The following is a 23,071-nucleotide window of genomic DNA, read 5'->3' as shown; positions in this document are numbered from 1 at the left end:
ACGTGCAAACTGCATGCGTGCGTTCGTGCGTGCGTGAATGCATGCGTGCGTTGGTATGGTTACAGAACACACCCATTGGGTGTGATTCAACAGCACGAAGTACGGAAAGGGGTGCACATCGTTTCACGCAATCGAAAATTATTCATACGCTAGAACACGTGATTTTACATTGTGACAATAAAATCGCCGTCTGAACCCCATAAATCGCCTCGATTCAGGTTGCACCGACTCCTGGATCACCTTCACCCAATCCCAGGATGGCTTACTTTGATTTCCAGAAATCCTAAAGTGAAGTAGGTATAGATTTGAGGAACGAACTCCGTCACCTCCAGGAAGCTCGTCTGCTTCGGGGGCAATGCAGCCTTCTCATCCTGTCTACTAGCTAAGTGTGCGTCTGAAAGTACCACGAGTCACCTAGGCTTTTTGTTAGCACTGGTTGGCTTAGAGTAAATTCCGAAGTGTCCGCATTCTTAAAAAGGAATGCTCTCACCAGCTCGCATGGGACGTAGCTTGAGGAGACAAACGAAATTAGATTACTTGTAATTTCGAAGTTTTTGGCGGCATCGATTTGTGTACAATCAATAATAAAATGAAAGGACATGACTGTGCTCCCAGAATTAATATGGTGGATGAACCTGGGAAATGCAGTTGAACTACAACTATAAGCGTTGAATTTTCGTCACCTTCCACAGGATCAAATCAGCTTGATTATGGGGTCAACCAATGACTATTAGCGGAATCAGAAACGACCTAATTACTCAATGACCAAAGCAGCCGTTGAAATGATCGGGTCACTTTTCGAGATCTGTGTCTCCGGGGACGACCTAACCATACACTAACCCTAATATGTCTCCCTGTGCAGCAAAATACCTTGTTACTCTGACTGATTTGGATCATAAGAATACCGGTTGATTCTGTTTTTTCAACTGTGTCAAGATTCGGAAGCGTCTACTGAGAAATCCCCCCCAAAACATTTCTTTTACAGCTCAGTTCTCTGATTGATGACCTACTTGGACAAATTACCCAACTCAAGGAAGACAACAAAACATTGCAGGCGGCGCTCAAACAAGTAAGTTAACTGGATATTTCTGGTGGATGTACCAGGTTGGTCCAAACATAGACATCTTACCCGTTCTGGGTAGCGGCAGCCGACCGTCAACACCTAGGTAGCTAGGAAAAACAAACACTGCATTTTAGACATGAGTTTAAGGATTTGATGCAATTTCCTCCATTGCTTCGGGTTAGTTTCTGATTGGCTAGTCGCCTTTTCCGTTTGGACGCACTGTTTAAACTCTGCTATCAAACTGTCTTGTCATTGGGTGGTGTTGTCTGGTTTTACGGAGTAAAGTCACGTGACCACATTCAAACGTGCACTAAACATCCTACTGTTGTAATCAGCACGGGTTGTATACTCTTAGAATGAGTCAGACGCAGTACGGGACACCCCGCCAACAGCAGTCACCAGCAGGCAAGAATCTGTCTGACTTACCCGGAAATCTATGGAGTTTGCAGACTGAGCAGGCTCTAACCTTTGTGAGTCACGATCCTTCTACTCATGAGTAGTTCAATGCAGTCGATAAAAATCATTCAGCCATAGCACCCTTTCGGTGTCTAACTGCCATGCCACCCGAAGGAAGTACGAGGGCTTGGATACTGCCAGGTTGACCAAGTCCACATAGGGGGAGTTGGGAGATAGAGGTCGGTTTCGAACCACGGACCGTCCGGTCAGTAAATTCGCGCTCTAGCCACCACTAAGCCATCTCGCCTCGGTACAAAAACCGGCTATCCCGAGGGGAACAACTGCACTGTTAAGCATATCTGTAATATAGAAATGAATAAAGAGCACCGGAAGGTTTTCCACGGGAGAAATTCAGTGAAACGCGCTTATTGACCCAGTACAACCGAGTACAACATAGCTTACAAACAGTTCTCCTAAATCCGAGTACAGATCCGATCGGAAGTGAGGTACGGTAGAATTTCAAGGAGAACCTCGAGACTGCTTTTATGGCCGCTCGTGTCTAGAAGACGCTCCGAAGCTTATGCGAAATTTGACGTCAGTTGCACAGAGATGAAAGATTAGTAGATGAATCATTCTGTTTCGTTTTACACGTTTCGTTCCAGTGTATCACTAGTTGCGGGAAATCCTACCCGCGGAATGGACCTTTAGATGTTCCAGCGGAAGATGTGTGTAGTGATAGACATCGTCTTTGGAGTCCGGATATTGAAAAATATCCACTTGGTTGCTACGACCTGCCCCCTCCCCGCGCACACTCAAATTTCCAGGGATTTTCATTCATCAAAGTGTGGTTTCACAATTTCGTGGGTTTTTATTTCGTCCACGATTTACAAAATCGGATAACCCTTGGAAACGATAGCGAAGAGTGATCAAATGAAATTTCGTCCCATTTTCCACTTCACTATGTATTTGGTCTTCCCGTGCACAAGTTTACTACCACTATATCACTATTTTCAGTCACAAGAAGACACGACCTTGAAGGATCGTTTGAACGACCTGGAGAGAAAGCTCGCTAACCTGGAGAAACAGCAGGTAATTTAAGTTTGACCTATTGTTTTTTCTTCTGGATTCCACGAGAATTGCTAGCTGTACGCTTTTGATTAGATCACATCTGCAACGGAGATCTTTCGGTGCAGGTTTGACAAGAATTTTTGTGATGTCCAATTTTCGACGTACAATGTCACTTGCCCGCAAACTGGTTTTCCCAACAGCATACTCAACTAAATCCAGATGAACCATTCGTTTATGATGGCTCGCTGCAACAGAATGAGCAACACCAGGCCGCCTCGTGCTTCACTTGATGCGAAATTCGGGATAGCGCAGTACGCCGTTGTCTAGGTGCAACACACTACACTTAAGGTTGCTGAAAACTCTTTGACAGCCCACGACCGGTTTTACCCTTCTTGCTGCTTATCAGAGAGAAACAGCCCTCTAGTTCCCGTCAGCCCTGTGTTCTACCCGGCTCTGGTTAATTCCGTCCAATTTGGGCTCCAGCAAAATATAAGTTTGACGGAAGCTCAGAGATCGCGCTGGCTTGGCCACGTGCTCCGTATGCCAGTCGACCGACTTTCTCGAAGGGCTGAACCACGTGAAGGGGGGAAGAGAGCCGGAGGCGGTCAAACAATGACTTGGCAGCGAAGTATACGAGCCATTACCAGCAAACTCAGCTGCACTGTCATTGCCGTCTTCCTGGATGGGGACCCCGAGACTGGCCACATCAATGGCTAGAGACATTGTCAGACATGGCCCAGTCGCCTGCTTAATGGAGCATTTGCATCCAAGCTATTGCCTTCAATGCATAGGTCCCTTCCCAATCTTTCTAATGTATAGTCTGCTGACAATTTTGTATTTACGCACGAATTCATTAGCTGCCGCCTCCAACACACAGCCATCTAACACACCTCCCCAAATCATCGGTGAACAAAACTGTGGCAGCTACAACCACTGTACGTCAAGTAAGCTTTATTGCACCTGATGATGACGATGATGACTAACCTACTGGGGTAACTGAAAGACCCTCACTGGTTAGAGGTAATCCAACGACCAAACCATTTCTTCCACTGAGCTCTCCCCGTCCGGGAAGAGAACCGCTTTCTCAACTGATGGCATCTCTATTCCGATCCTCGTGAGATAAGAACGAGGGCAACTTCAAGTGTCCCAAATCAGACCGGGGTACAACGATTTGAGTGTTTGGTTTTCGTGAGTTAGGGCATCAAACGGGCACGTGACTAATTGCACCAGACACAGTTTTGCTCTACACATGTTCCAAACGTGTTTTTTCCAGTTACACAACTTCCAATTACTACAGCAACTCCCCCCCCCCACAGAGACCACTGATCTGGAGAGAGTGAAGTAGCATTAATTGTAATTGGTTGCGAGAATTTCAGGTATCACGCTTACATCACTGGCACTCGGATACTCCTACTCCTATCCTGCCGCCATCATTCTGGTGAGTCCACACCAAAGGGGTCAAGTGCTGGACTCGAGTTTCGTCCTTATTAGGCCTCATCAGCAGTGCCTGCCGGGGTTTCAATTCTGCTCATCTGCCATGCGAGGCGAGCGTGTTACCACTACTTCACCAACGCACGTCGGGCGCATGAGAATGTTCACTTCTGAATGGGCAAACACCTTCACGTTTTGGCGATGTGACCCGGCGCCTGGAACGACCACGCATTAACTGCCCTGGTTGTGCCGATCGATTGGCCCACCTGACAGGGCTTCTCAGTCAGGTAGAACCACAGACGCTTCAAAACCTACTGGACTTGTTGCAGGCGGGAACATTCACCAGTCATTTACCATCCAATTGATGAAATATATTCTGTCTGATATTTTTCATATCTTGTCAGCAATAGTGTAGCGTGAATATGCCCTCTGTCCATTGATCATTCTATAGGCGATTCCTCCATTCTGTCCGGTATGAATTCCAGTCAAGAAGTTGTTCTCTTCTTTCAGTTTGTTTGTTTCAAACTAAGGGGAAATTTTCGATTTTCAAGGCACCCTTTGTCATTGCCTGGTGGTAGCTATGACAACCCGGTTCACGCAAATTTCCGTGCAATGCACCCGCCATGTAATCCAGGATCTTTTCAGGTACAAATGCTTTCGATACGAAACAACAATGATCAGTTTTTCTACGTTCACCTGAAAGATATCTGCCTCTCCTCTGAGAGGAGGGGAAGGAAGGAGCTTTTGATCATCTTGCGTCTCTTTTACTGACCTCCTCATGTTCCCAAGATAAAGTTGATGAATGGGAACTGAACAAGACAACTCAACCTTTCGTCTAATTCCTATTTTGACATCAGCACACAACAACGCTTTCGAGACAATGAGTCAAAGGAATCCTCAATAGTTTACCCAATACAACGGTGTTGTTGGCTATATCGCGGCTTGACTGACATCAATATGGCCAGTCTCAGTTTCCATGGTAGCAACTACAACCATTGGAAGGCGATTTTTTCTGTCACATAGCGCACCAGACAAAACCACGTTTGTCACTCTCACGAGATTTTTCAAAATTCCTCAGAGAAGGTTTGTCAGTTTCCCAATTGGTTTTGTGAAATTACCTCACTTACATTTTCATTTAAAAAAAACTCGTCATAACAAGTCCAAGTTGATTCACAAAGACGTGGGAGTGCTGCAATTCAAGGTCATACGAACCGAATGCTGTGAGAATCAAGTAACGAAGCCAGCGAGCTTCATGCTTCACAAACTGAAGCGCAGATATTCTCCACCACCAAGGCAGTTAGTTACCAGTGGTTTTTGCAGTTTGTGCACCCCCTTCTTCCTAACACTGACAAATCCGCACACTTCATTTGTTTTGCCACAGAACCAGGACGCCCAGCTTTTAAAAAATGTCGTTCACATGGACGCTCTACGTGGTCTTGTGTTTTGGCAAAGTTTGGGGACGGCAATCACAGGGATCGATTGTATGGCAGCCTATGCGAAAGCCACCGACACGCGAGTTTCTCCACACGAGACTACCACACGGGACACAGGCGGTGGAAGAACCGAAAGGAAATTGGTGGAGAGGTTACCTGAGGAATATGTAAGCTAGTGTACCTATAGGCTTCGTTTGTCCATCTACTTTAATTTTAAACGCGGACTTGTTAAATTCATGTTTGAATGGTACTGTAGTGATAACCTGCAATGTCCACCTGTCTTGTGTGAAACTCAGCTTTAATCGACCTGTTCTGTGTCGTTCAGAACAAAATTTTGTATCTTGATGAGATTTTTGTCCAGCTTAGTTCTCGGTCTGAGCATCCCAAGCTAGGCTAGTGGTCAAAACAACCGCCAAAAGTGCACAAGGTATAGTAACACCAAAAAACTAAGTCAGGGGGTCATGATTGGCTGTTGGGTCCAGACTTTCGACCAATCAGATTTCGGCCTGATGCCAGACCAGCAGGCGTCCCGAACTTTTAGACAATCTTGCGTGGGATGGGCTTCTCGGTCGTAGCAGCACCTGACTGCGAGTGGTAAAGCGGGATTCGTGTAGAATTCCGCCTAACAGTGTCTCTGGTAATGGGGGCCACTTTCGTCAAAGGATGTTTTCTTTTGGGTCAGACCAAGTCTTGCAGAGTGAACCCGAATGTTGAAACTTTTAGAATCATTTTCAAATGAACAGGAATCACGTTACACCACTCGAATTGCTAGTCTGAGGTGACCGGTCGGTTTACAATGACCCGATTTCTTACCGGACAGAGACAGACTTGGTCAGATTCGAAATTGACTCTCTACCTGGTATCTAACATCCAGTATGAACGAGTCAACCTGGTTAGTCGTCCAAATCCCAAGAAGTACGGCGTTCTATGACATCTGTTTTCTCTGTTTTCATCTTGATAAAACCACCGGTTCATACCAAGCGTCAGATTGTACAATTAGGTGGAGCTATTTTAGTTTACGCTGTAACTTTTCAGAAAATTCCCCTCCCAACACCCTTATCAGGTGAGCAATAGATTCAGCGTATGGTCATCGGTTACTTAAGGGTCGGTCACATGTGATTCAAGGGAGTACGAATCAATACCTGACTCTAAAGCCAAGCTCACATTTCTTGAGGTGGAACATTGCAAATAGAGTGAATATTATAGAAACCGATCAATCAGCAATTGGCTTAGACGAGGACTTACTTCACAAGTTGAGTGAATCTCATTTCTGAGAAGTCGCCACTCGGGGGAGCCAATCAATACCCAGCAGCGTGACATGGTTTTTGTGTCCGAAGGACGAGCGACGTTATGTGGATCTAAGTGAGATCTAATCACACCGCTGTTCAGCCAATCGAGAACGAACGGGTTTGAAACTCTCTAAGTTTCGTTAGATGCACAACGTTGATTATTCCTAATAGGGATGAAAACACTGTACCGCGCTTCCCGGCTTCTCAGCCTTACTGACAAGACGAAATCAAACTGGCCGCTGTGAATCACCGGGGTTACCAAGCTACCAGCATCGTCGTTTTTTATATCAGGATAAGGTACGATTCTCGAAGACGTGCTATCTCACTCTCAGAGTCACACTTGGAAGTGAACGGAAATTCATTTGTCCCTCAAGCCTTCTGACAGCAAGCCACGTAGGAGGGAACACAACATTCTACTGTGTTTATGACTTCCGGGCACACTTTAAAATGTATATCTTCCATTTCGGCAACAGACGTCAAACAGTCCGACCGATATGGTGGACATTGCTGAATAACTGTTGTCGGAAGGTGGGACGCCTTCTCGAGAGTCTGACAAGTCCGATTTTTTCGATAGCACCTGTCTTGTAGGTTTCCAGCTTCCTGTAGTGTTGGAATTTTTAACGTAGTTCCGAAACAACATCCCCCTTGGAGACCGTCTCGATGTGCGACACTATCGTGCGAATTTTCCTATCAGTTGCATCGACACAGACTCCACCAGACCGACATGCACGCGTCTTCCACCCCGCTGGTGTTGTCTACCAGCAAGATTTTATCTGGTCACCTATAAAAACTGAATCAGTTGCTGGCAAATTTTGTGCCTTTTCCACAGTGTTTAAACCAAGTGATGCCTCCTTCTCAGGTTTTCCACGCAGCCGAAAGGTGCTTGCATTCCCATGGTGCTCCAAACAACGCAAAGGAAACAAAAAAGTGATTGTACCTTCTGTTACTTACGTTTCTGTTTGTTTTTGTTTCCACATTCCCTCCGTAGTAATGAAACTAAACCAATAGGGTTTTGTCCGCATTTCACAGATTCGCTGCCCTGATCCAGACCTTTTGTCCACTCTCCGAAAGCTTGGTTTCGTCGCCTCCGGATATGATAATGTTCTTGAGCGGATCGATCGTCTTGAAGTGAGTGATATTCACTACGTATTTGCTATATTTCCTTACGAGTATACTATGATAAACGATGTTATAGTAAACGAGCTTCTTCCATCGCATCTCTTTGGGCCGACAACGCAACCTGATGGTTGTGGATGTAATGAAAGACGAACGGAGAAATGAGCATGCGAACGGATGTTGTCAGTTCCAGGTAAACCAATAACTGTCCATTCAACCTAATCAGAAAAACTGATCGTCATGTGTGAAGAGTTTCCAAAGCACGTGATCAGAGAAAGGCACAGTGTTGACATTTCTGTGGGCTGCCTCAAGCAATAGAATAGCGATTGCGTTGACGGACGGCTAAAGTATATTCAATGTCTTGATTGAATAACTTGACTCAGCAACAGTGTTGAAGACCCTTCAACATCCACCTCAAGATTCCATCGACGACGAAGTTGAGCGAGAATGGAGACAGAGGACATCTTTGGTGTAAAACACGCCTTGTGGGACAGTTCCAGAGAGCTCCCCACACTGTTCCCTGGTTATTTTCAGGTCCCTATTGAACCAGTGATGTCCGGAATCAGTTAAACCGCAAGTTCGCACGAAACATGTAGAATCCCGTGGTCACTGAGAGCACTAGCTTCGATTACCCAACCCTCTCCAATCGCTTCAGTCACTCTGGTATACACTAAGAGGCATTTTTCAAATTTAACACCCCCAAGTTTGCCACATATGAATCTGTACTCTGCGGAAACTATAAAGACTGTCTTATGCGGAACGGTCTGCAGCCTAAGGGGTGATATTGCAGCACTCTACTGCGATCACCGATCACTGAAATGTACTTTGAAAAATTTAGCTTTGATCCAGATGCACTCGGACTCTGAATTGTCACTGACGTAACTGCTCACAGGACGCCAAGAAACTAACGGAACAGTAGTCGAAGGTGTTTTTGTTTGAACACGCTCAAATGAGTAAACACAGTAACCTCTTGTACCGGTTTTTGTACACGCTGAGCAATGAACGCTTGATCACCGATAAGCTGCTATAAAGTTCATTTTAGTTTACACGCACCTCCTAGTTCCAAACCGTCTTAAGTCCGATGGCTTTTCGTTGACTGAGTGCGTCCAGTATCGGGTAAATGACAACAGCAATCAACTGCCTCATGTTCCACTTTGTTTTTTCAGGTTTGTTGATCACCTTTCTTTTCTTACGGCGTTTAATATGACCACGTTAAAATCTAAAACCTACCACTTATTGAACTCCCGTCTTCTCTGGACAAGCATTTTGAACGGAAGTTGACAAGAAACCGATTCACCTGGGCAAACGTTTATGTCCATAGGATAGTCGTAAACACTGAATTTTGCACTGATTTGGCAAAAAATCGTGTATTTTACAGGAACTGATGGCACTAAAACTTACACGCGACGATCTGGAGGCCCTCGGTTTTTCGCCGGCACTGCTTAAGCGAATAGATGACCTTGAAGCGATGTCGAAAGAATTACAGAAAGAACGAGAGAAGGTAACGCACGGCCATATTTTGCACATCGCTTCCGCTTGCACTCTGTGTCCGCGAGCAAAAACACGTGTTTTTTTAGTAGAAACGCAGGTGTACGCTTTGTGAGGTGACGTCCTTATTCTTGTGTGGTATGTGGAGTTGGTGAATTATTTTCGCAGTGCAGCCTGCGGTTTTTTTTGCCTGAACAGCACAAGATGTAGACGTAGTCATCAAACTAGTGTTACCGCAAATCAGTCTAGCACACCTGTCATCAACCTGTGCATTGACTCCTGTAAAGGACAGCCTCTCGTAATTCTACAAGTAGTTACTTTCCGAGATGATGATGAGAGGCGGCCACGATTATTTCTTTGGCTCAACCGCATTAAAAAACATCTGTCACTAGTACGCCAGGTAAGATATGAGGAACTCCACTCACCCACAGTGAGTACGGATTGCATGGGACCCCTGTATGCCGTGTAGTGCGATTTAAAGTGAACGAAATGTTTGACTTACCTGCCATACTGAGTCTTACTGAACCACCTTAATGTCTAAAGGCAACATTCTTTCCACAGAAGGAAGCATGCGATCACCATCTGTTTCCACATTTCTCACCTTTTTTTACCTTTGCGTAAGTTTTCGAGCGCACTGCTTTGCAAATGCACTGCTCATGTTATTTTGGGAAAGTAACTGTCTAGAATATCGTATCTGACAATGTCCTTTACTTATTTATACACTTTCGAAACATAATTGAACCTGTTTCAGATATATGTCGATTGTGGAACAAGCCCTCACATGCCGTTCCCTTCTGATGTGAGTGAATGTGTGAGGGGTTTTCAAAGCACAATATAGATTGGCCTAATCGTTTTGTTTGAGTAGTTTGATGGTGTCAGTGAATTCGTCTGGTCGGCTGACGAATGCACCCTGATTAGATTTTGCTAGCACACCTGTTTAGTTGGCTTCCCCAGCGAGATGCCTTTATTCATGAACACTGTCAAACAAGCGGTGGCAGCTGTGAATAAGGTTGTTCTTCGCTAAACTAATTCGCGGAACTCACGGAAAATAATTAATTGGTGTTCGAAACAAGGAAACGCTAAATAACCCGAAACAAAAGAATCCTAAAGGATTTCGCCGATGATTAAGTCAACTTAAAACATTTTGTCTGATGAAGCCTAGATCCTTCACACTGGTCCGTAGATGCATTTGATCAGGTCATCCGTCAGTGCCGGCAGAGTTTATCGAATTATTCATCCAGTGGTCAACCCCCTGAGAACTCACGCGGCACCGTCAGCAGCCATTGTACTCTGGCAACCATTTCGGCAGACTGCAGTTTGTATTGCATCGTTGCAGGGGATTAATCATCCTGATGGTAACAAGTGAGCGGATCTAGCCCGGAATATGCAGTGGGCTCATCAGAAAACACTGTCTGGTATGAAAAAAACGGATAGTCGTACCATCCGAGATTGATCAGATCGATCAGTCGGAGTCTAGAGCCAGCTGATGGCGATTTTAAGGCGATTTCGATGGGGTGTCTTATGTTGTGATCAAGGAGGAGTATTTGTCTTGAACTTCGGTGGCCGTGACAAGAAGGCGCCAGACAGAATTGGACAAGTATTTCACAGTGGAGGACCTTAGGTTTCAATGCCCAATGAGCCTGGACGCTTCGCTACAATTGCTTCGTAACTTACCGAGATGATAATACCCGTCTGTCCTTACCTTGAGCTGCTGTGCACAGATCTGAATAGTACTTCTAAGCCAGTTCGGTCAAAATCCTCGAATAAAGTAACCATACAGATTGGCAGAGCCTAGAAATCCGTTGGTCCACAAGCTCTGCTTCTCTCTCGGGTAAAACATCTGACTCCCCCCCCCATAGAAAGGAGGTACTCATGGGGTACACAAAGATGCCATTAAGCAGATACTTCTGTGTGCTGTCGATATAACTAGTCTAGACTTGATTAAACATTCGCTGAGGGATCTGTAAACTTCATGTATAGTTGGACATTTTCTACACGACATTTTGGCTGATTTTAGCCCGCACTCAACAAGAATTCTGCTATTCTTCACCCCACCTTACTTTATGGAGCATGGTGTGCGAGAATCAGCTATACTTGTGTCCCATTTCGTCGACTGAGGAATTTTCTGGCAACCCGAAGACCCTTTGTTTAGTGTTCGAGTTCAAGGTATTCGCCCTTGTTTATATTTGTTTCTAAACAACTGTCCGCAAGTTTGGAACTAAAACGTGTCCGAATATGCTTCTGCAATTGTGACTGGCTCCTACAGCACAAAGCTCAACCCTCAACCCGTTGGGGTGGCTCACGTGAGGCCAATGACCAGATTATACACCCTATGCTGATTGGTCGGTCTTAATGGACCGGGCTGTATTTGAAAACGAATCGGTGTCATACCGTAGTTGTTGCGACCGTCTTGTCACCGTAGTTCGAACTATAAGGTGGACAAACGCTCAGTCCCTTCTCTACGTATAACTATTTGCAGGTCCCAGTTTTGAATAACCTGGTTGCGTATTCAACGAAGAATCAAACTTCACATCTTGAACAGCGTTTCGTAGAGGACCAGAAACTAGAGGCGATAAGTGAGCTGGAGCGTACATACGATATATGGCAACCACCGCCGTATTCTTCGGACAGCTCGCAAACATCGTTGGCGAGCGATCATTCTCGGGTTTGTGCTCGACTGTGTTCTCCATTCGTTGTTGAAGCGATGTTGTCTTGTCATCTCTTCTATGCTAGCACTGAAATGTTCGTCCTTGACAGCGCATACAAATGGTGTATGACAAGTGACCGTTTCAGTCGAAAGACTCGTACGTACCATAGCTGTTGTCCTGGTCCTCGACGAATGTGACCTCTCGGTTCTGTGCGAACCAATAATGAGTTCAACTTTGGCCTTCATTTCTCCCCAATCCTAGCTGTCAACCAACAGTAAACAGATGCCTGTGCCAATGAAGACTGAGGCATCACTACCTCTCATTGCGCATGTCGTCCCGTCGGACAAGAGACCACCACGGGAGGTTTGTCGAAGATTGATCCATGTGTTTGATGTTTGTTCCGAGCTATCCCAATTTCGTTTTGCCCACCAGCGCAGAACACTGCACTGTCATCGCTTTTTTGGGTTGAATGCAGGCATTCCTAGATATTTACATGGTACGGAGACACATTAGTACACCAACAAGTTTATATTCTCATAGAGGAAACTACTCACAAGGTTGCTGAAAACTCGTCGACACCCCACGATTGGTTTCGCCCTTTTATTTTGGGCTAATAAGGTAGGCACAGTCCCCGAGTTCCTGTCAACCTTTTGTTCTACTTGACAAATACACTCATTTGCAAATGAGTTTGGTTTTCACGGGAGACTCAAGTTACTCTCTCGTTTATGGTGTTCTTCGGATATTTTTCAGCAACCTTATGAGTAGTTTCCTTTATGGAACCATACTGCGTTATCTCGAATATCGTAACAACTGAAACATGAGGCGGCCTGTGTGCAGCACATTCAGTCGAAGAACATCATAAAAAGATATTCACTCGATTATCCCGTGAAAACGAAATTGATCTGCAAATGAGTGTATTTGTCGGAAGGTTACAATTCTCCCTTAAACTCACGAATATCGTCACTTAGCAAAAGATCTCAGCATTCATAGTCATTTTCACCTCATGTTGCTAAGCAGTAAATCATTTGAAAAGCAACATCTATTGTCACCTCGGCTACATTTACTCCAAAATATGAATCGCTGGTTGCCATTATCACACTTGCTGATCGTATCATCGACTCAGGCAGGTGAGAGGTTACCACGTCATAAACAGGAGCATAGTGAAGGGCTTGTTAAGCTAACTAATATGGACTAACTCTACAAAAAAATTAACAAACGGAAGCTAGTCACGGCCTGAAAACAGTAGCCGCATCAGTCCTTCTCTCTGGTTTCGGCTGCCAGCATTTCTTTTGGCGGACTGGAGGTGTTGAATTAGATAACGTTCTTTTAGCTAAAACCGTGGAAAATGATTCTTTTAACTTCCAGGACGTGAACCTTATGATGTCTCGTAGCCTGGTCCTTAATTTTCACGAAGTTCAGCAGTCCTCATCTACCGCACCACCAGACCACCGCTGAGTCCTGTGTCTGGGATAAATTTGCCATTGTGTTAGGCGGAATTCCACACGGATCCCGCTCTACCGCTCGCAGTCAGGTGCTGCTACGGCCGAGAAGCCCATCCCACGCAAGATTGCCCGAAATTTCGGGACGCTTGCCGGTCCGGCATCAAGACGAGAGCTGATTGGTCGAAAGTCTGGACCCAACAGTCAATCATGACCCAGTATTGACCGAATGCTGGTTGCCAATGCCGTATCCAGAACGCGTCAGAAAGTTATGGCCACCTACAGCGGTTCATATATATAGCGTAAACGTCATTTCAATTGCGGTGTCCATGATGCGAGTGAGCGTGTTGTAGGCATTTGACATTTTCTTGGTAAAATACTACTCATAGGGTCGCTGAAAACTACTCGACCTCAGGCACTCATTTTTCATTTAGGTTGATGCTAAAGAGAAGTTACACGGATGAATCTCGAACGCATTTCTTGGTCACGCTACTCTCGAATGAAATGTGTCATTTCATGACAAACAGTTTGGTATTTCGGATATCGTCCCAGATGAAGGCCGAAGATAATTTTTCGCAACACATTCAAAAACGAGACAGCCATTCTAGATTGAGTTGAATCTGGCATTAAAACCGACCTGATCTGCGACGAATGTGTCAATGCATATGGGTACAAGTCGCTGTTCAGTTATGAGCTACTGACGAGGATCCAAACCTCTCTAATGAGGGAGAGAAGAGGGTAACAATGTAATGAGATATTACCCTTACATGCGGTGTTATTTAAGCGATAGAGCTTTGTTATGACGTGGTTGTGAGTTAGTCAATCGCTGACTCATGTAGAGGCCTTTTATCCTTCAAAGTAATGACTGATTCAGTTGAACCGAGTGAGCCGGGAGAATCTGAAAATGGCTTCGTCCAATCGCGCTTGATCGCTTTCCATTTAATCAGATTTTCTGAGATAAATCGGTCGATATACTGTCCGACTTCGAGTAGTATGGGTTTATTTGTGGAAAATCGTGCATTACCCGCTGGAAAACGAACGAAATGGGTCTTCTGAGTGTCTTCTGTTTAGTAGGCGGCTCTAATATTCAGCACAAGTTGAGGGAACAACAAGACACGGAAATAGATTATGCGTCAAAGGCTATGACTTTTGATAGATGTTTTTACTCTTTGTGTACTTGGGTTCTCTCCCTATTTTTGTTCAGTTTCCTTTGACTCACACCTTATAAGGGTGTAAATCTTTGCTTCCTTTTCGTTTCTGCCTAAACAATGGGATTCTGGGACCTTTGTGTGTGCTTTTCTTTCATTAATTTAAGGACACATAGTGGCGGTCTGTTGAAGACCGCCCTGGTTGATGTTGTAACGTCCGAATAAACACCATGCTTCAAGCCACACAACCTGTCTGCAATGTCGTCAATTGCTAATCACAGTGGATGCCCGACTGTATCCGTACATGCTTGCCGTTTTAAACTCTTTTCCTTTAGTATCGGAAAAACGAAGACTTGAACGACAACATAGTAAATAATAAGCCGATCGAAAAACAGATCCCCGCCGCCTCCGGTGCAGACTCGGTTCTGTTTGCGGAAGGCGGACTTCAAGAGGTTGGTGTCCCAGCAAAATTGTAAACGTTCATCATTGTCCAAAGCACCAAACACTGCGCATCTAACTTCGTACAAAACGCGCTGCACTGTTGCTTGCTCGTCTGGAATGTACCAGAATTTCTGTCTGCGTGTGTGTTGGGCTGTTTGTTTTACGCGTTCCAATTTGTTCTACGCATTGGTCTCCACCAATTTGCCAGTTCCCCTTTGATGAGTACTAAAAGTTGATAGATCAAAGGGTGTCTTTTCGGGTATGATATCATTTGAGTTCGAGATGGCTCAGTGGTTTACTGACCGGAAGGTCCGTGGTTCGAACCCGACTCGGGCGTCTCGACTTCTCCCGTGTAGGCTCGGGCAACCTCCTAGTATCTCGAGATTACTCTGAATGTGGTAAATCAGACGCGCCCAGATCCTTCATCGGAGAGAGCGTGCACATCAGGATGTGACCAATCCGGTGATCCTCTTGGTATTTAAAACCTCGTCTTTGATCATTCTCTCTTATTACGTTGTAATGAGTGAGAAGTACGAATAACTGACAAAATTCACATTATCGATACTAATTCATACATTCATACCTTAACTTTCAAGTATCCTTCATTTATCTCCTTCTGGAAAAGAAGACTTCATCGTTCGCACGACGTCACCATTAAACAGTTGTAATGAGGGAAAGGCGGCCGGCAACAAATAGTTAGTCTTCATTCTATCCCTTTCCGGTCATTCCAGTCTACTCTGCTTCTGATCTAAGGATGAAGTTTGTTGGCCGTATGAGGACGTTTTTAAAAAAATTCAGGTGAGGTTTCATTCCGCGGGGGAAGTTACTTTTTCTGGAAACCCTGAAACACCATTTGTGTATCCAGCTCCTAGGGAATCCTAAGCAACGCGTATACCGTGAAATCCTATCGGGATTCGGACCCGCGATCTCCAGGGAAAGTAGAATCATTCATCCTGCACTCACTCAGTTCACATCAGGGGGTGATACAGCGATTGGTCCCTCGATTGACGTCATTTGGAAGGTTCACGCAAATGACTTCACGACTTAAAATCCCTGACATAACAGCCAGATACCGAAAAGGCTAATGTTGTAAGATTAGTTTCTTGTCTTATTAGTGTAAAGGCATTATAAAATTGCCACAAGAAAAGACACTACAGTGCTCCCTGAACGGACGGGAAAAATAAATCTTGATCGTGTAGCTTCTTGTTGATCAGGTGTGAGATTTCTTTAAGCTGACGATCAAAATCGCTGCCATTCTTATGATCGATTGAGTCTGGACGGTGTACCAGTGATTTGAAGCCGGGTAATCGAAGCGGTAATCCACGATGTTTACTACTGGGTGTTTCAATCTAGTAAACACAATCGGTCCACAAATCCCCTAAACTGCCTGAATGCCTCCAGATCCCGCATCCCACAAGCACTGTGCAACGTTTTAGTATCGAGTGAGACCAAGATCTTGTCGGTCGAAAAGTTACTGATGACCGTTTCGTGTGTTTTATTAAAGCGTTTGCGTATCAAACTGTATCATAATCGATAAAGTATAGAATCTCAAATAAAATGGCTTCAAAAGTGGCTAAACCAATCTTAATTTCCAAACGTACTGGAGCAGACCCGGCATCTGGACCAAGTTCGAGCTCTGCCACACCAGATCATCATTCTGAGAATTCCCTACGAATGAAGAGCGACAAAATGTCTTAGAAATCTCACATTTTTTAATACCCTTAGCCTCCACGTAGGATTCATTGACGAATATCCCAATGTTTCACTTTTGTTGTTCTGAATAATTCGATATTCCTTCCAAAATGCATAAAAGATGGGAAAAAGCAGACCGAAATTCAGACCTGTATGCGACTTTGGTTTTGGTTTCAACCTACTTGACAAAGGCATTTCCTCACCTTTTCGACATGGTTTGGTTAACAGGGCACGCGAAATCAAAAGTTATTTTGGTCTTTCTTTGATCGCACTCCAGATTCTGAATCATCTTCAAAGTGAAAATGTTTTGCCAACAGGATTGTTTCAACTGTACCTACAATACAATTTGTGCTGGTAGTCACGATTCAGCTTTTGGCTTAAAATAAACCGATTTAAAGACTCTTGAAGGGGCAGCTGAAACATTTGCGATGACAAACCGTCCGAAAACAAGACTGATATTGCTGACAATATCAATCGATATGTGGCGCACAAGACGAATATTTTCAAATGATGAGTGAAACTTCCATCTAGAGTAGTCCATCAAGGGATCAGTTAGTGCGTGACCACGTGGGGTGAATCCCGTGACTGAAGGATGAGCGATGCTATATGCTGTCTAAGTGAGAGCTATTCACAATGTTTTTCAGCCACTCGTGGCCAAAATGATAAGTGTTCAGTTTATCAACCCTTGAGTTTCGTGAGATGCGCCGTACTGATGATTTCTTCTCATTGACTTTTGAGCTCAAACTGGCTTTCATGAAAGGATGAAAACTCAAAGAAGAAATCCTGCTCGAGTTGATTGCATGTTACACAATGGTGACAAAGTTTCTCACTTAGTATATTTCCCTCCCGCAGACAGGCAAATTCGAGAATGTTCTCTATGCGATAAGGCTTGTGAGATCGAATACAATTGATTCAACCCGATTCATCGTAATTCCAGTGAGAATATTACCTTCCCGACACGGTGCACGCCTGTAATCACACCGCCTAGTGTGTTCAAATTTGTTTATAGACTGTGGATGGCTTTCTAACAATAAACAGTGGTGATATTTCTTGACTCAATACTATTTATAAGCTGCTGAAAGCTCTTCAGTACCTCACAACCGGTTCTGGAAGGCCTTCAGATAGAAGCAGTCTCCGAATTTCCATCAATCAAATTCCTAACTTGGACATGAAAACATGAAACGATCTTTGTACATGTTTTATTAAAAATGACTAATATCGAGTGACTCAGCTTGTAGGTAGATTTAACCTGTTGTACAGGTTCCTCCCTGTTGATCTTGGCAGTTACTTTCGATTACTTTGACTTTAATTGGTCCAGGACTTGACCAGCCAGTCACTTGGTTATTCTACAAGAAGTACGGGAGAACCGATCACGCAAGCAGTTTTTGTGCAGCATATTTCGATAGCTTGCCTCAAGCCTGACAGACCCATTTAGGCATTCTGTTAGCAGCACAGTGAAATTGATGAAGTGTCTTAAATCTTGTCTACAACTTACTGCAACTTTCGAGATTCAGCATTTCAAAAATCATTGCCACCCCTTCACATCCGGCCTGCATCTCGTAATGAATCGAAAAGACTTCTTGACGAACAGTGCATTTGCTCACAGGCTCGAAATCAAATTTGCCAACCTGTATTTTCAGTTAGATTCTTCCAAAACGGGAGCTTTTTAATGCTGATAGCTAAATGCTCCCATTTTGAAAATCTGAACCATAGGATACATCGCGTCTCAGAAGAAGCCGCTTTGAGCTGGTTGTCACCCTTACAATAACGTCCCAGCAACCTTATGAGTAGTGTATTACTCCAATCAGTCTCCTTTATACTTAAACACAAGAAAAATCATGCATTACGTCTAAGAAGATCAAACCAAGCAACGAAATGCGTTGAAACTGTGAAGATCAATTTAGAGTCTCCATTCCTGAAGAACATTCAAAGTAACCCGGCAAATGACGTGAACAAGAAAGTCAAAACAGTTTCCAAAATTTTGCGATGCTCGTGAACAAAGGAAGGCAGGATGAGAACATGAATTTGCTGCTGTTGTATGATGGATATCCGAAGGAAAGTACGGTTCCACATACTGCAGATGACTGTCATCATCAATTTCTGTTCGTTCGGAATTTGCATATTTTTAAAGCAGATAGGCAAAACGTAGCTCCTACTTGCTAGTTATGAGTAGTTTGAGTATGTTGTGAGTAGTCATGCGTCTTTTAGATATATGACATTAAAAAAACTGCGCACTTTTGTAACCACTTTCTGGGACGAAAAGGACAGCTTTGTAAGCTTAATCTACCCGACTAACCTAGGAATATACATGAAAGTTGAACAAGACGCGTGGAGATGTTCAGTTCCTAAAAACAGGGTGCATATGAGAGGTTTACTTTCATGTTCAGTTGGTTTCCTAATAAAGGATTCCGCAGCGAAAGGTTGGAGTTACAATGATGAAGGTGGGGTGATGAGTCAGGGTGGGCATACAAATGATTGCGATGATGACGGTAATGAAAACATCCTCGACGGTGATGGGGTTCGTAATGGCCGTGCTAAGTCAAATTCGTTTTGTTCTTCAAACACTCGTTTTCTCCACTAACTAACTGCGCGAGAATCGTGGAAATCCAGGTAAGCAACTGGTTTACAAACCCTCTCGGGGTTGAATGGGGTGCCAACATTTTGTTATGACGCAATTCACCGCCATTGTACTTGCTGCAAGTGCACGCCGCCTGACACTACGTAGCCCAAACACTTTTGTGGAACGATTCTTTCCGGGCCGCCAGGAATCACTTTCAATGCATTCTTTCATTTTGTAGAACAAGAAGCTCATTAAAAACCTTCAGGAGAATCTGAATACACTCCGTGAACAAATCGCTCGGATAGCAGGATTGACGAGTGACCTTCAGACGGAAACGAAGGAAATTCGCGTAGACTGTAAGGTGAGTTGTCGAAGACGATGGATATTGACCAGTTTTTCTACTTGTACCCCAGTTGTATACCTGTCCTGGTTGCATGTATCCAAGCTGCTCTGCGAGGCCAAGAAGGCGGCAGCTGCTACTTTCGGCGTAAACTGACAAACAGAAGGTGGATCAAGAAATACACCCATCTGCAAATCAATTTGGTTTTTACGAGAGACGTAACTGAATCTCCCGTTTATACTATTCAGTTGAGTCTCTCGAGAAGACCAGATTGATTTGCAGATGAGTGTATTTCTCGAAAACAGTCCAATTTGGGTTCAATTAAAACGTAAGGTTGACGGAAACTCGAGGACTGCGCCTACCTGATGAGCCCAAAGTAGAAGGGTGAAACCGGTCGTGAGCTGTCGATGGGTTTTCAGCAACCTTGTGAGTAGTTTTCTTTAAGAAGATGGATCACTTTCGGTTTCCAGAAGCAGAGCCTACATCCACAAAGTTCCGTAAGACATTACCCATTAAATTGCCGAAAACAGCACCTGACTGGCTTTGCCCCTCCACATCGTGCTCACCAGGTAGGCGCGGTTCTAGAATTTCCTTTCAATCAACCTGATGTTTAAACTGAATTCAAACGGATTTCAGCAACCACTCTCATTTGCACATGGATTTAGTTTTGACAGGAAACTCCGTGGAATCTACTTGCATCTCTCATTTATGGTGCTCCATGTTTTAGTTGATGTCATGATACATTGTCTAAAGGATACAGACCATCCATAAGGTTGCTAAAAACTCTGACCGGTTTCGTCCATCCACTTCGGGGTCAACAGATAGGCACAGTCCTCAACATGATGTTTTACGTTATGACCAGTGTCTTGTGTTTCGACAGCGGACTGTGATATCTCGATTATCGTATTAAATGAAACGAGAGATCCAGTTGGATTCATTTGAGTGGGCCTTCTTTTCGATCTGCGTGAGGCATTGAAAAACCACATTCACTAGTATTACAGTTTTGCTGCCTGCTTTTATTCATACGTTCTTCTCAAGACAGACGTGAATACAATTACTCGCTATTTGATTCATACACTAAATAGTTCAAGTTCATTTGTTATGTATTCGTACAAAATTGGGTCTTATAACAAAGACGGTTAAGTGTTGTTGCTTGGACCCTAAAAGATTCGAACACTTGACTTAGGGACCGTAACTTTCTACGCAACTTCAGACATAGCTTCGAGCACGCCAGAGTGTGGCGCACACAAAACGCGGTCTTACCAGTTGGGTTGATAAGGCAGCTCGGTTAGTTTTAGTCGCTTGGCGCCGCTTAAGCTTCCGAATCTTTCCCTTGGCTTGAGGTTCCGAATCGCGCATTAGGTCAGCCTGAAGACAGCTTAAAATATGTTGTTTTCTCAACTACAGTGTTTTATAGATTCGTTAGCCTTGGGCATGAAGATGCCACCTAGGTATCAGAGCCATGTGACCTTCTTCTGCAACAAGGATCCAAAGGAAGAATCGTCATCCAGCGCACCTGCATCATCAGTCCTGAACAGGTACAAGTTTTCACGCTTGCGACTAGTTTGATGGCAACCACCTGTACAAACTGACCGAGAATTGTCGAGCTGGTTTAAAGCGCTACCGCTGTGGGTTGTCCTGACAGGCTGGTCCAGCGACCAACACAACCAGGGCAATTACCGGGTTGCCCTCGTTCGAGGCGTCGGACAGACCAATCAAATCGTTCATGAGCGAACACGTTCACCTGTTCAGACGTGATCATTCAGATGCTTTCAGTGCGCTGCGGTGCAGCAGTGGTAACGTACTTGCCTTGGAGCTGGAACTCCTACAAACGACGGGGTTTAATGAGAGCGAAACTCAAGTCTAGTAATTCCTAGCTCTAATTAACTGCACTAAACGCGATTTCGTTTCAAAAATGACCAAACCCTGACGTCCCAGTATTTGCTCTTCTGATTCACAGGACCTCCATCAACTCATCAAAGATTTGGACACACGTAAGGCTGACTACGACTATGTTGACGCCCAACTGCTCAAGGTAAGTGGTCGATTCCAGTATTATTCCATCATACGAAATCCTTCACCTTCATCTACACTGCTTGTGATCAAAGCAGACATCATCCAATGCATCTTCTGCGAAGAATTCTATTAGGCATCAGTCTCTTTCTTCCCCTATCTCGTTCAATTGCACTACAAGAACTTTGTACGCCCCCTTCCCGTCACGAAGAGGTTGGAACGTTTAAAAGTTGCCTGACAGAAATGATGCTTTTTGCGAGTTTATCGTTTAAAGGCATTGTCAGACATGGTCAAGTCGCGACTTCATTGGCGCTTGTGCATCCAATCTATTGCTTCTGACGCACAATGCCCCTCCCAATCTCCCCAAAGAAAGGTTCTTTGACACGTCTACATTTACGCATCACTCGTATCAGTTCCCTGTCTCCAATGCGGGAACCCATCTACCCACCTTCTCAAGAAGGTGGCCCAAGTGGTTAGAGCGCGAATTTACTGACCGGAAGGTCTGTGGTTCGAACCCGAATTCCGCCTCTCGATTTCCCCTGTCTAGGTTTGGGCAACCTCGAAGTATCCCAGCCCTCATGCTTCCCTCGGGTGGCATGGCAGCTAGGCACCGGAAGGGTGCTACAGCTGAACGCTTTTACAGCGACCAAAGGAACATTACATATGTTTAGCGGTGAAAAGTAATAGTTGCTCATATTAACAATCGATTTTTTTTAAAACAAAAGGAAATGAAACCAAAACAGAAATGATTCTCATGCTCTGTAACATACCGAGGAACAAAGCACGCAAGATTAGCTGCATTGAAAGAGAAAGGCAATATGGTACAGAAACATTTCAATGTTAGAAGGGTCACAGTGCTTCTGCATGGATGCTCCTGCAGTCCGATTCTTCAGAGTTCCGATCCGAATTGAAAGAATAGCACTGGGATGGAAGCATTGATCGGTTGTTTGCCTGTAAGGTTTCCTTTTTCACATGGGGGTTTTGATGTTGCTGCGAACAACATATGTTTGGACTTTGGGTTGGTTGATCGGCCACACCGACTTTGAGCATGCGATGTGACTGCTTCAGATCTAAGTTCAATCTGTTTAGCTCACCTGTCTCTGTCAGTTTCATTGTGTTTGGATCGGTAGACAGACTTTTCGGTACTGCTTTATCCCATTGGGCAGGATGCGAGTTTATTGAATATCTCCGATCGGCTGCATTTTTGTTTTGCCTGATGGCTGGTTTGCTACGCAAACGAGCAGTTAGCCACTCAACCACGGTGTAGCTCATCAGACCAAGCAACTCCAAAACCTCGAATAGACCAATCACCGAAATCCCAATCCACAACCCCATTAGACCGCCAATGTCGGACAGCAATTCCGCCAGAGGGTATTCCAGATCTTCTCTGATAAGTTCACCTTTTTCAACCTTACGTTCGATAGTTACCAGAGCAAAGTTTTCACGTAGGTATCGAAGCGCTGGTTCCGAATCATTATTGATATGAAATGACTTTCCCAATCGATT

The 23,071-nt window shown here is 44.5% G+C and overlaps 2 protein-coding genes across 2 annotated transcripts; one reads left to right on the top strand and one right to left on the bottom strand.

The window, feature by feature from the left end:
• Positions 1–2,473: 2,473 nt before the first annotated feature.
• On the top strand, positions 2,474–21,701 carry T265_14904 (hypothetical protein; the record flags this gene model as incomplete). Its single annotated transcript, XM_009175748.1, has 8 exons — positions 2,474–2,548; positions 7,710–7,808; positions 9,175–9,297; positions 12,194–12,295; positions 14,855–14,971; positions 19,451–19,573; positions 20,772–20,839; positions 21,491–21,701. Coding segments are annotated over 8 exons (918 nt in total), but the record flags the coding sequence as incomplete, so codon positions are not given.
• On the bottom strand, positions 12,648–21,314 carry T265_14903 (hypothetical protein; the record flags this gene model as incomplete). The annotated part of the gene is made up of 5 exons (XM_009175747.1): positions 12,648–12,759; positions 13,451–13,562; positions 19,915–19,990; positions 20,816–20,920; positions 21,177–21,314. Coding segments are annotated over 5 exons (543 nt in total), but the record flags the coding sequence as incomplete, so codon positions are not given.
• Positions 21,702–23,071: the final 1,370 nt, after the last annotated feature.

This window comes from Opisthorchis viverrini, assembly GCF_000715545.1.
Source record: "Opisthorchis viverrini unplaced genomic scaffold opera_v5_294, whole genome shotgun sequence".
Taxonomy (NCBI): Eukaryota; Metazoa; Platyhelminthes; class Trematoda; order Opisthorchiida; family Opisthorchiidae; genus Opisthorchis; species Opisthorchis viverrini.
Note: the sequence above shows the minus strand (reverse complement) of the source record. Positions and strands in the feature narration are given on the sequence as shown.